At 37.5% G+C, this 14,453-nt stretch overlaps 2 protein-coding genes across 2 annotated transcripts in view; both read left to right on the plus strand.

The window, feature by feature from the left end:
- LOC140751986 (uncharacterized) overlaps positions 1 to 6,543 on the plus strand; it is a 29,816-nt gene extending 23,273 nt beyond the window's left edge. The window contains 11 exon segments of the mRNA XM_083059019.1: positions 394 to 581; positions 1,004 to 1,180; positions 1,653 to 1,827; positions 2,362 to 2,540; positions 2,774 to 2,841; positions 3,055 to 3,141; positions 3,757 to 3,905; positions 4,284 to 4,440; positions 5,001 to 5,229; positions 5,613 to 5,714; positions 6,349 to 6,543. Coding sequence (XP_082915145.1) covers positions 394 to 581; positions 1,004 to 1,180; positions 1,653 to 1,827; positions 2,362 to 2,540; positions 2,774 to 2,841; positions 3,055 to 3,141; positions 3,757 to 3,905; positions 4,284 to 4,440; positions 5,001 to 5,229; positions 5,613 to 5,714; positions 6,349 to 6,483 — 1,646 coding nt within the window. The 3' untranslated portion in view covers positions 6,484 to 6,543.
- Positions 6,544 to 7,879: 1,336 nt separating this feature from the next.
- Positions 7,880 to 14,334, plus strand: LOC140751984 (uncharacterized). The gene is made up of 7 exons (XM_073086149.1): positions 7,880 to 9,453; positions 9,675 to 9,825; positions 10,487 to 10,642; positions 11,186 to 11,377; positions 11,645 to 12,302; positions 12,647 to 12,811; positions 13,765 to 14,334. The coding sequence occupies exons 1-5, from the start codon at positions 9,193 to 9,195 to the stop codon at positions 11,650 to 11,652; spliced, it is 768 nt and encodes a 255-aa protein (XP_072942250.1). The 5' UTR covers positions 7,880 to 9,192; the 3' UTR covers positions 11,653 to 12,302; positions 12,647 to 12,811; positions 13,765 to 14,334.
- Positions 14,335 to 14,453: the final 119 nt, after the last annotated feature.

Consider the following 14,453-nt stretch of genomic DNA (forward strand, 5'->3'; position numbering starts at 1 on the left):
CATAAAAATGCATCACATCTAAAATGAATTTCAAGTATGGCAGCTAGCTGTTTAATATTATGTAGTCAGTTAAAGATGTTACATGTTGTCTATTACCTAGGTATATCTAATACCTAAATAGGTTTAATTGCATGCGGTACAAATGCAGATAAACCTAAAACTAGCAGGACCTTCGCAAACCTTGTGTACAAAGATGCGCCGATTGACGACTTGTACAAACCTCTACGAACGACTATACTGGCAGCCGTCCCACCTATCCTGGTTTTATAAAACTGTTAGGCTTCACAATACCTTTAACTACTTCCTAACCTCAAAAACATGAGAGAATCAATTATTCTATTTCTTGCGTTTTCGTTCGAAAACAACACATATTCACGCAAATATTTTGTCCAGTTCTAGAGCACATAGATTGCGAGAGGCTTGCAAAGACGGTTAACAAAAGAGCGGTGATCTTAACCAATTTCATGCTGAGTAATTTGGTGGAGGCCACGTCGCAGCTCCTCTCTAACACCACACTGCTGACCGCAATCCTCTTGGAAGGCTTACCGCTGAAGATACCGTACCTAAACCCAATTTGTGAGGTAGGCTCCTTGATTCTATTATCGGTACACAACATATATCTACAGACTTACTCGTATAATCAGATAGTAGAAATGAACACGTGCGCAGTGTAACTGTTCTGCCTAAATCCCATACTTAGTTCACTAGATTGTAATAGTATGAATTGATGGAGTTCACGTACCTATACGGGGTAAATTTTTCAAACGGGCCTTCAGGGCCACATCCGAAGCTATAAGGATTAGCGAAAAATGCTGAAAGGAGTTACGAGGCCGATTTTGATAAAACAAAAAGTAATTGTGGAAAATTGGAGCTATAAAATGATGCATTGATGATTATAATTTAAGAATAATAAGAATTTATTCCATCACCAGGCTTTTAGAAAGATTAACATTGCCAGCCTTTTGCCAGCTATGTCTGCATTTAATTCGGACTTTATTTCCAGGCATTGCTAGCAAACAGCTCATTGCAACACTTGTACCTGCCTCGTAGCCTCATCGGCGACGCCGGCTGCCAGGCGGTGTGCAAGGCAGTGCGCTGCCTCCCCAACATCCTCACATTAGACCTCTCCGGCTGCGAGCTTACTCCGCTCGGTGCCGGATATATAGCCGATTTAGTAAAGGTACGATTTATAAAGATTTCTAAAAAGTATTATAATTTTCCAACCTATTTAAAAACTTAAAGCTAAGCTAAGAGGTAATTCAGCTTGTAAGATTTATAAATGTAGTAAAACATATTTCTGCCTTAAAACAACTGATCGTGTAGCGCTGTTGCCTTCCTATGCTTAGGTACATTAGGCAGTCTATCTTATTTCAGGCGTAGGGGCAATCAAAAGAGATTGTGAATGGTGATTTACGAGTGACTTAATTATTTTCGATCCCGCCTAGCTGGTAATCTCCCTCATTAATTGTGTTAACCCTTGCTGTTATTAAGATAGTTTTGAAATTATTGTAATGTATATCAAAATTTACTACGAATATGACACACACAATCATACCATTATTTTCACGTCACATATAATTCTGCCTCTCGTTAAGCGTATGACATGATTGATGGCCGTATGATTTGATGATGACGAAGTGGATCAACCGCAGTACCAGAAGATCCACCGGTACAGTGAGAACTGGGTGCACACGCTGCGGTACCGGCTGCCCGAGCTGGACGCGATGGCGGGGCTGCGCCGCCTGTCGCTGTGCGGCAACCCGCAGCTCGGCGACGCGGGCGTCGGGAAACTACTCGACGTGCTCGCAGACGACTTGTGGATCAAGGGTGCCTAGTTTTCATGTACTGTCTTTTGACCGCGGATTTTTTTTTATCGTCAGGAAAATTCGGCACGAGTGCCTTCCGCCATAGAGGCCGACGAAAGGTGATGTCGGCCTCCAACCGACTAAGAACCTGACGGTGGCCCTCCGCATTACTGCGGGGTTGGAGACGCGGGAACACATGCGCACACTTCCGCGACTGACCGCGAAACTTAGATTCTTAGAACAAGCCGTAGGTGTTTTAATTGTAGCGGCACTACTATCATGTCTACTTCAACCTGTAAAATGTATTCTACATTGAAAGGTTTAGTGAGGCAGAGGTATAAATATAAGTTCTAGCTGAGTCCGGAGTAGCAACTACGCGTCTGCGATTTACTTCAGATAGGTAAGCAATAATATACCTATTGGTGTCTGAAGTATCCGTGACGTGCTAGCAAAAACTAGATGACAGTAGCTTTATGTCTATATCTCAACCTGCTCTGCGTTTATATTTATTGAGTATCGCAAATTTAATTCATATTTAAAAAAAAGATATTCCTAGCATTGGATGTCCAGAACTGTGGGCTCACGGAAGAGTGCGCGTCGGCCGCGCTGCAGATGCTGGCGTCGAACACGACCCTCGTGGTACTGGACTTGCGGCACAACGCCCTCGTGGCCGGCGACTCCCTGGCCAAGCTGCGCGCGGCGCTGCGGGAGAACGAGCGGGGGTTGGGTGGACAGGTTGGTTTCATTTTGTTATAACCAAGCCTAGTGATGAGGCTACCTAGAAGCTTACCTACCTAATTGAAAGTATTCATCGACACGTTCCCAGTAATGGGGCGAAAATAGTTACGGTAATATTTACCATTGATAACCACATTTTTTCTTTTTCGGTTGTGCCCATTTATATGCCATGTATCCACAACATTTATCACATATTTTCTATTAAGATCGATCGTACATTTCTTTTTCAGTACTCGTGGCTCAGTAATATGAGCGGAAGTTCGTCCGATGGAAAATCTGTAAAAATATTGCCGTCTAAGTGAGTAATACTCATTTATTCGATTTTTCTTAGGTAGGTACAAGTTAAGTTAATTTGACCAAGAATCTGGAATATATGCAACAGTGTCGTCCTAAAAAACCTAATATCCTTCACCGCAAACCTAGGGTGCACTTAGGACATACTAGCTTTATTTTCAGCACTAATATTCAAAAGGCTTAGTAGATTGTAAAAATATTCATCACCCAATTACAGGAACGGACTAACGAAAGATAGAGTTTCCAACGTGCGGACCACGTCCAATAAGTACCCTACAAAGACGAGCACCGTTAAGAAAGAGAGGTACTTTTACAAAATAATTACGGTCTTTTTTTTATAAGAAATGGCGTAATAAGATACTTAGTGCTACAAATGATATTCTACGTCTGAGTGGCCACACACTGTCTTATTTGCGGGGTTTCTAGTCTCTACTATTGAAGGCGGAGTAAATTTTGGTAGATGAAAAATTACCTTTCAGAGATTAACATAACTATTAGTTTGAAACATCTCGAATTTCAGCGAAAAAAAATAAAACCTGTTAAGGCTTTTTAAGGCAAAAAGCAGTGATAGCCTAGTGGTTAGGAAACGCGGCCTCTCGATCGAGGGTTCCGAGGTTCAAATCCCAGGCACGCACCTCTGATTTTCAAATTTATGTGCAAATTTATATTTCAAAATATTAGAAATTAATTATCACTTGCTTAAACGGTGAAGGAAAACATCGTGAGGAAACCTGCATACCTGAGAGATTTATAAAAAAAAATTCTTAAAGGTATGTGAAGTCTACCAATACGCACTTGGCCAGCGCGGTGGGCTATGGCCTAATCCTTCTCATTCTGAGAGGAGACCCGTGCCCAGCTGTGGGGCAGTAATGGGTTGATGATGATGATGGTGATGAAGGCTTTTTGTATTTATTTTTAGGGACTATGCGGAAATCCTAGAGGAGCAGTTACAGGAAGAGATTTCCCACCGGCAACAGTTGGAGGAGTTGAACCTTCAGCTGGTAGACCAGATGAAACGGCTGAAGCAACAGCAAATCCAGCTCTGGGCGAACGGAGCCACGTCCTCTGGTAGGTAACTAACATAACTGATATACGGACTTATGTCTCCACTGAAGTAGTTAATCAGCATACAATCTACCTGATGGTAAGTGGCCACTGTTACCCACAAAAATCTGTAACAGTCTACTTGAAACCGATCACAGATACATTGCCATTCCAAAAGACTCGAGTTATATGAAGGTTAACAGACATCCACCGATTTTTTCCCCACCAGTTGTGGGGATTGCTACGCCTTGTGTATTTGAGAACTTTTTTAGAGATCTTTCAGGCATGGAGGTCCCTTCTTGAGAATTCAACCCTTGATCCCTCAACGCGAGATATCGTAATTCATACTAATGAAACTATCACTGCTATTGCATAAAAACACTACGATAATATGAATGCCAGATTCGGAGCAGTCCTTCCAAGCCAGTTCCCGGTCCGGAGACCTGTCCTGCAGCTCTGGCTCCACGAGCTCGGTGCCCATCGACCAGAACACGTTGTCGTATATCCAACAAGCTTTCAAGGATATATATGCGTTCATTAAAAACAATCAATGTAACGGGTGCGTATCTGACTTAAACAATTTTGTGTTTTGTGTATATGGTACGACTTATTTGATACGATCTGCGATGTTTCACTGGTGCTAAAAGGGTCATAAGGATCGTGTCGTTTGACACCCAAATTCGCAACCAAAAGTCGATCGTCGATTGTGTGGGCGCCTTTGGTGACAATCCACCGAACATCCCGTAGCAGCGAATAGCGCTTTCGGTAAGACTAAGTCGCTCTCCACTGGTGGCAGTCTACTTGATGTAGACAATTGGGTGGAGCCCTAAAGCATAACTGAAGCTGTAATGCCACCGCACGTGTAGGGGACCACTTTAAAAGTAGGGCTTTCATTTTATAGGCGCATAATGAAGATTAAAACATCAGTAAAATACTTAAGCTTATCCATATTATTATTACAGTCATGGACTGTTCATGTGACCTCTATATTGTTCCTTGCACTTATTATTTATTGTAACGTAATTTAGCATTCGAATTAATATACCGACGTGTGATGTTTAATTATTCCATAAACACTAAGTATAAAACAACTTACTGAATTTGTCTCATAATCAACAGGGAGTGCCTTCATCAGGAATCAACAGGGAAAGCTATAGAGCATCCCATAGAAGACATACCAGAAGTGAGGTCTTCTGAAGAGTTGGAACCTAACGACCTTCGCATCAACATCACAGCGAAAAAGGCACAGAGCACGCATATAAAACTAGCGGAAAATACTAAAAGAAAGAAGATGACCAAGTCGGCACATTTGCTTGGCGATATTCAATACAGAAATTCCGTAGAAACAGTAAGTTCCATATAAAGAAAATATGTATAATTTTATTTTTAACATTTGAAAAAAATCTTTGCAACGGTATCAAACTTACTACCGCGCTGTTCTTTACCCGGTGGGTCTGTATAACACAAGTTTAACTAGCTAAACATTATTTTTTACGAATGTGATCAACAACGGAAAGATTGAAAATAAGTTGGTTTGAGCATTTATTGTGTGTCAGGGAGAATCGTTGTAAATCTCTTTTAGGTCCTCCGCATCTTAAAATACATATATTCTAATTCTACTCCAAAAATACTTTAATAGTCAATAACATGTATTGAAATTGTGGTTAGCAAATTATACCATAGTTTATCGCAATAACAAACGTTTAAATCTAAATATTGAATTTCTTTCAGAAACTAGAGATGTTTGAGAGACACATGGGAGACACGAAAAGCGTGCGCGATGAAGAACAGAACATTTTGGATGAAATAATTTCGCAAACCAATACAAAGAAGGTATGTTGTTAGCCTGTGTATTTAACTTGTGTATTTTTTTATTATATTATGGAAATAGCAAATTACTATAAGCACGCAGTCCCCCCCAATGTAAGGGACAACTGTTGTCCATGAAAACCTGAGGTTAATCTCAGATAAGATTAGTGTCTTACCTGAGGTCGGACACTGATGCGCCGCTAACCCTGAGGACTAAGTTGGAATGCCTCCAAAAGTGTTTTCCTTACCACACAACTCAGCAGCGCTTGACGCTGCTGTTATTGGACAGAAATAGGTACAGCGATCGTGCCGCCGGAGTCGAATCTCTGCAGCTTCTACCACCTTTAATTGTGGTATGTAGTATGCATGTATGTCTTATTGTGTGGAACGCCCAGCAGCCCAAACGGCTTGAGGGTTTTCACGTATCGTTGGATTCGTCTAAATTATGAGAAGGACATAGGCTACTGACCCTTACTACGTTAATCCTTCAGCAATTATTTTTAGGGTTCATACCCAAAGGGTAAAAACGGAAGCCTATTACTAAGACTTCTCTGTCTATCCGTCTGTCACAGGGCTATATCTCCGGAACCGTAATAGATAGACACATGATTTTTGTATATACTAATTACTAAAAAAATGCGCGTGTCGAAATTTTCAGAGTTCGTACGACAGAGCCAGTTCGTGCGGGAGCGTGAGCGACTCCTCTGACACGCTGGTGTGCTCGCCGCAGCGCTCGGCGCGGCCGGCGCCCAACCCGCGGGACGCTCTGGACTCGTCGTCCGATGACGACTGACCCTTTTCTATATATTTATTTTCTATATTTTGTCAAGATTAAAAGTTTATTTTTGAAGAACCAGCCTTATTTATAATAATAGTTTTGTGGCAAGAGATGGCGCTACAGGATTCTGAATCACGCTATTGAAGGTTTTTTTCGATATTTTGTATATACAGGGTGAATTTGTCAAATGGGTCTTTAGGGTCAAATCCGAAACTATAAGGAAGTAAAGATACTAAGTAGAGAAACTAAAACAAAAGGCTTATTTTGAAGAATGCACATATTTGAGGAAATCGAAAACAACAAAAACCTTGCATTAGAATACCGTATGAACCCAGGCTAAAGCTGTCCAATGTCGTTTTATTAACCGACTTCAAAAAGGAGGTGGTTATCAATTCGGCCGGTATCTTATTTTTATTTATGTACACGAATTACTCCGCCGTTAGTGAACCGATTTTAATAATTCTTTTTTTATGGTATAGAGACGAGCTGGAAGTTGGTCCCATTTAAATATGGTTAGGATCCATCAATGGGTTCTGGAGAAAATGAGGGGAACTCCTCCATGTAAATATAACAGCCATAACTTCGCCGTTTATAAACCTATTTTAATGCCTTAGTTTTGTGTGCGTACAATTGCTACAAGTTGGTCCCATTTAAATGAGGTCAGAGTGGGTTCTGGAGACATAATATGTAACTCCTCAACCGATGGGTATAATTGAGTTTTGTTTGAAGATATTTGGTGTAGGTTCTAATGAAATTGCAAAACCAGTTTATCATTTACTATTTAAGGTTCTGATAATGTGGCTCGGAGTCAAAATATGTAACTCCTCAACCGATGGGAATAATTAAGTAGGTTCTAATGAAATTACAAAGCCAGTTCATCATTGACTATTTAAGGGTCTGATAATGTGGCTCGGAGACAAAATATGTAACTCCTCAACCGATGGGAATAATTGAGTTGTGTTTGAAGATATTTAGTGTAGGTTCTAATGAAATTTGCAAAGCCAGATCATCATTGACTATTTAGTTAGGTTAGGTTGGAACATATAAGACAATATAAAACTAAGCTAGCAGGGCGCGGTAGCGCCCTGCGAGCGGGCGGTTCCAATCAATGTAAATTCAGACCTTACCTTAATTCATGATCACGTTTATGCAATTTTATATCGTATTAATATAAATATTATTATTTCATCACTAAAAAGGGTGAAAAAAAAAATTAACAAAAAATACAACCGACTTCTATGTCACTACAAAGTAAAAAATAATTGAAATAAATGTTGGTTTAGTACATAGTTCTGAAGTCGGCGCTCAATATATTTAGTTGGATAACGATTTAAACAGCGTGTCTAATATGAGCGCCGACTTCAGAAATATGTATCTACTAAACCAACATTTATTTAAATTATTTTTTACTTTGTAGTGACATAGAAGTCGGTTGTATTTTTTTGTTAAAATTTTTCTTCATTATCATATTCCTCTAATTGAGCTCTAAACAAATTAATTCTTCTGTTGTGAGGCAGAAATATAGAATAGTCTATGGTAACGATGGATTCAGGATAGAACAATTTACCAGCTCTTACATTATGTATACGATGTTTCTAAGGTTTTAATCGAAAAATATCGTAATCCGTCGGAAAAAGTAACCGCCGCTGAGTAAGTTATAAAAATTCGACCTTACTACAGTTCTATTATTAGTGCTGAGAGATTATGAAAACCCATAATAATTATCTGATTGATGATTATTTATTTGTATAATTGTAACAATAGCAACGCAACAACAAACAAAATTATATTTTAATCATAAAAGTGTATTATTACGCTACAAAAGTGACCAGAAAAATAAAGTTTGATTTTGTACTAAATGAGTTGCAAGTTAAGTTAGATTTAAATTTATTAAAGCGCTTTCTACAATTAGTTTTTCAAAAAAATTGGGAAGAGGAAATTTCGTGAGTAATTTATATCTAGGGTTGCCATCGATTTGGTCAATTAAAGTTTAATTCACTCCATCTGAGTGCAAGTGCCCTGTCGTTTCTAATTCGGCAAAAATGACATAAAAAAATATATACCTAATAAATAATATTTGTTTCCTAAACCTTTTTGTTTCCTTTGTACCAAATTATTTCTGTTAATTTTTTATAAAAAAAATTGAGCAACCCTAAATACATTGCTTTTATATAAAACAAACATCGTTATTCTGTTTAAGTAACGTGTTTGACTTGCCCACGCCTACATCATGTTACCTATATTTGTAGTTTGTTTGTTGAATCGATATGGCGCAAGATGGGCATAACTGGCTGACCAACGATGCCTACGATAATTACCTATACTTCGGGATACAGCCATTCATGAACAGTTGAAAATTTTACCCTGTATTATGCTAAATAAAACAATTTTAGTAAACGTTACTGTACAAAGATAAATAGTTCGGCAATGTCGTCAAATAGTATAATTCGACGCAAGCATTGGTCTGAACGTTGCGACTCTCGTATGAGTGGCCCCACGGTGTGGATGTTGCGATTGTCGCGTGCGTTATGTGTCGCGCCCGTCAACCTGAAGCGACGGCCTCACGTGTATATAGTGAATGTATCGCGCCGGTACGCGATCACAAATTATATCATCCTATTCACAATGGGTAATTAATGTTACATTTTCTTAACATAATCTTGTATCTGCTCTTTATGTATTTTTAGACATTACCTTTTTATTTTGCATGCGTAGTGTTATGTTATGCCTCAAAGATTTATGTCGTTTTGTCTCACTCATGATAAAATTGTGATTGCTGCAGGTTTAATGGTGTCGGTTGGCATGTTTCACGACGTGTACCACGCCACGAAAAACACGGGTCGAGCCCTCTGGGCGCACACCAGACCGACTTTTCTGATGTTCGTTCCAAATTATATATTAATTTGTGCCGTCTTCGTCATGAGCGCCGGCGACGGCCCAGGCAGAATGGAGCGCATCATGTATTATTACAAACGTGTAGAAAAGGTAATAATATGTTCATATTGACAATACCTACATATGTATCGCAGATAAATGTAGAATATCCAGGAAATAAGGAAGGTTTAGTACCTATTCCAATAAGCTTGTAAACCACCAAATGTTGAAGACGAGTGTAGTTGGCGTTGTTGTATAATATGATATCAACGTTGTTTATCTAAGGTATATATTTTGAAGAATAATAATCCCCTTATATCTGTTGCTTTTAGATACATGAAAATATTGAGAATAAATTTAAACCTAAAGGACTAAACAAAATGTTAACTTGCAAGTTAGTGGTAGGTGTGATGACAGGTTTGACCGCAAGCATCATGAAAACTGTCTACTGCAATTATGAAATAATACAACTTGGGAAGAGTGGTAAGTTCCGTATGAAATATTAACATATTTCCTGATTACTATAAAATGCAATGCTGGAAGGCGTGTCAAAGTTTTTTTTTGAATTTTTTTATACTATGGGAGTAGCAGACGATCATGCAGTCCACCTGATGGTAAGTGGCTACTGCCGCGCATGGGTATTTGTAATCAACCCCAGATAGGATTAGATACTCCTCAGGTCGGCAATAGATGCGCCGCTACCCCTTCAACGTATACATTTACATAATTACATACGCTCTAAAAAAATATACGTAGTCGAATATGGTCCGCGTAAAACTTTTAGTCCGCTCTGAATATAGAAATTAATAGCGTCACCATAGCAAAATTATATGACTACACCTGCTCGCAGCAACTTCAGAGCGGACTAGCAGTTTCGCGCGGACTATAAAATGCCTAGAAAATCTTATTTTGTGTACCTATATATTTTACATTAATTTAAACTAAGCACTCCACACCATATTAAATCAGTTTACTTACTCGTAATTTTACAATATTTCTTTCGTAAGAAATATGATATTCGTAAGTGATATTTGCCGTGACCCCCTTCTCCCCCACAAAAATTTGGGTCAGATTTGCTTCGACCACACCTAAATGGCTTACAATAGATGCTCTATAATATGTGATTTTCTACCCAATTTTACAGTGATTGTGGAGCTTCTCTATTTTTTCGTGTACATAGAGTCTACAATATCATGTGCCTTAACCTTGCAAATAGTATTTGTGCTCACTTCAATATTATGGTCTTTCAAATCTTTGAATAAATGCGTCAGACGACTGCACGACGGCTTCCTAAATACAGGTCAGATTTTTAAACGATATTATTATATAATATGATACTTTTAAAACAGCATGGAGTTTCGTAAAATTGAACCAGTAAGTACAGCGACTATTAGGAGGCAATTTTTTGTCAATAACAATTATATTTTATAGGTTATTATGTCTATGATCAATAACGAAGACCATGATTACACAATGTTTATGATCAAATAATATTTATGATTGAATGTCTCATTTTTTGGCACACTCTACAGCCCAAAGGGCTAACATATGAGGTATCGTTAAATTCGTCTAAGTTGTGAAAATGTCATGGGTTTATTACATCCCTCTTTAGTTATTTATGTTTCAGCAGTCGGAGGTTTTTATATGATAATTACTAGTTGTCCGTTATAGACGAAAATTTCACGTGCGATTGGCAAGTCATTTTTATTTTTTCGTAACCATAGACTGTAAAGGAAACCCTCTTACTGGGGGAAGTAACAAAATACTTTTAATGATAGATTTAGTGAATAAATAATTAACATAAATGATGTTCATAGCTTTCATCAAGTATTTATAATTCCAGGAAAGAAGACAGGACATAACGCTGCTATCATAAACAATATTCATAGATTTTCCAAAATTTATGCCTCCTTAATCGAGCTAAGCAGGCTGGTCAACAGGAGTGAAGGAGGCACAATATCGATTCTGTTCTGCAATTTCTTTTTCAGAATTATATTGTGTGTGTACTACAGTATATCATCATTTTACAGTAAAGGTGAATAAGTTCCTATATTTTAATATGGTATATGGTGGTATAACTGGATACAGGATAAGACTGCGAAATATGAAAGTATGTATATATTTTTATTGCGATTTAGTATTAAGAACGTGAGAACAAATGCAACTACCTCACCGTCTAAAAAGTGACACAGGTTAAACACTCCGGTAAATGTGAATCTAACACCATCTATCTCTCTGTCCATTAAGGGCAGATTTCCTACAGATACACCATTATATCAACCCATACTTATTTGCCTTCCAGATTCATAGTATTTCGGCATGACTGGAGCCCACAGTAACTACTGACCTACTGTGGAACAAAATGCGCAGTCATATACCTATTCCTCGAGTATTTTGTCCTTGGCAATGAACATTCAGTTATTTTAGGTTGGATGTAGATTGTAGATGTCTTCAGTACCTACCCTTAGTACGAGTTTTTACGTTTGCTCGAAAACGGTCATCGTTTACGTTTTCGGACATACAGCGCCCACGTAGAACATATCGGAACTGAAATTCCGCAGTAGAACTTTAAAAAACGGAACAATAACGGTATCAAAATTAAAAGAAACAGTTAAAAATAAATTCATTGCATTTATATTTGTAAAATTAATCTCCTTTTATTCATGAAATAAACTGCAACCACAAAAGACAGTGCTAAAATGGTGCAAAAGAGATATTTCAGGACTGTATGTGTCCACCATTCCCCGCTAAAGCAATAGATAATTACGATTTCACAATGAAATTGACGACGAAATTTTATAATTTTATAATTTTGTTTTAAAATTTATAAATTTTATATTGTATTTCTTGTCCAAGATAAAATACCAGAGGCTGTAATTTCTGCGTATACATCACAGGGCATAAGCATTATTGTAGCCATAGTAATGCTTGTGGAGCCTTGCCACAGAACTCATGATGAGGTAAGGGTTCATTAATTTGTAACAGAATAAAGACAGTAATTGCCAATTTCATGGCGGTAGACAACTAACGCTGTTAATAATAAATAATTAATTAAAGATGGAAATCAAACGGTTTATTAAGTATAGTAGTAGTATTAATTTTATGAAAGCTATTGCCAACTTTTTAATACCTTGTGCACCCATTGACAGAGAATCGATATTTTTAACAAAAATATTCTTTTCTAATGTTACTTATCGTAAATTTAGGACATACACCACACAACATAATACCACAGTATAAGGATATAGATATTTGCACTGTGATAATACACAGTAAACACAACATTTTTTTCTCGCTGTTGTAGATAAAAACAACAAGAGCTTTGATAAGTCAGATGCTGTGTTGCACGGAGTCATCGCGAGATCGCCTTTCAGAGGCTCTGATCAGCTTCTACAAGACTACGGAACATAATGAATATATTTACGTGCCGCACGGCGTGACTGACATTTCCAGGTCTTTTTACTCAACGGTATGTTCTATGTTTTTAAGTAACAGAAGTAACCACTATGTACAGTGAAACCTGGTTAAGTGAGACATCAAGGGACCTGCAATGTCGTTTCACTTATAGAGGTATTCCACTTACCCAGTGTCTCAGATATACAGGTATAAATAAATATCTGTCTCATTTACACAGTCTTCTTGTCTTCAGTTATACAGGTGCGATCATTAAATAAAATAACGGATATTAACTTCAGTTTTTCACGTAATGATAACGATTGTAGCTTTCGTTTTGACATTTTTCAAAAAAACATCTGTATGATAGTAAAGCGAAACTAAAACTGAAGGTAATTGAAACTCAAAATTTGTACTTACGTACTTGGAATTACGTGTGGAATTTGTGGGTAGAATAAGAATGAGTAAACAAACAATGTTATCTCAGTTACAGAGGTTTATGCATATAAAATTTACTCGCTGTCTCAGTTATAGAGGTAACTATGCTGATAAATCGAAAGAACAAATCCCAGATATAGAGGTTTTCCTCGTCCCACTAACAGAGGTAATTCAGTGCCAAAGTGTTGGGACCTCAGCATGACCTCAGCAGTTTCTCACTTATCCAGGTCCCACTTAACCAAGTTTCACTGTATTTAAAAAAAACTCATGTAGAAACGGAGCCATGTCGCATCGATAGTTTAAAACTAGATTTTATTAGATAGTAGGTATATAAATTTTAGATAATTTATGTAGTGATATTAAGTCCCAAAAATAATTGCTTTGGCGAAAAAACATTTCGTCCTACTTGAATGTTTTTTGAAAGTCTTGAATATATACATAATATTATAGATATTTTTTATATTATGGTCAGCACAGATCCGTCTCTTGGGAACTAAAAATATAGAAATTTATAAAAAAATCTAAATAGCTTTAATAATTTGATTTATGTTCTTTAGTTAGTTTTAACTAACATAATTATTATTGTTCCAGTATGTTGGCTGTTTAACAACATTCTTTGTAATTATTTATCAGTTTAAGTTACGAGATTAAATCGTCGAACATCGTAGGTTTTAAGATTGTAAGACCACCTTTCAGCATTGTAACATTAAATATTAAGTGGTGATAATGCGCCATAACTATTACCTAATGCATTCCGTTGCAGTTGTTAAGAGAAACAACCCACTTGTGATCTAATCGTGATTTAGTCGATCTTATAACGAACGAGCTTATGCCCGCGGCTTCGCTCGCGTCACGTAGTAATATTTTCATCCCCTATTTTATACCCTTGGGGGTAGAATTGATTAAAATCCTTTCTTAGCGGATACCTACGTCATAACATCTACCTGCATACCAAATTTCAGCCCGTCCGTCCAGTGGTTTGGGCTGTGCGTTGATAGATCACTTTGTCAGTCAGTCACCTTTGAGTTATATATATTTAGATAATTGTGATTTTCTTAAGTATACTCCAATTTATTTTAAGTATATTTAGAGTAATGAGTGCCGTTTTTATTACGATGTTATATAGTCTAAATATCAGAAAACAGTTCAATAAAAAGTGTACATAAGCCTTACATGTTTTAATTCAAAATTATCATCAACAACCCATTATTTTCCTATTGTTGTGCATAAGTCCCCCCTGAGGTTGTATCATAAAACATTCAGATAAGTTTTCTTAATTT

This window comes from Epargyreus clarus, unplaced genomic scaffold (assembly GCF_041222505.1).
Source record: "Epargyreus clarus isolate Ecla_fem2 unplaced genomic scaffold, WU_Ecla_fem_2.2 ptg000023l, whole genome shotgun sequence".
In the NCBI taxonomy this organism is placed as follows: Eukaryota; Metazoa; Arthropoda; class Insecta; order Lepidoptera; family Hesperiidae; genus Epargyreus; species Epargyreus clarus.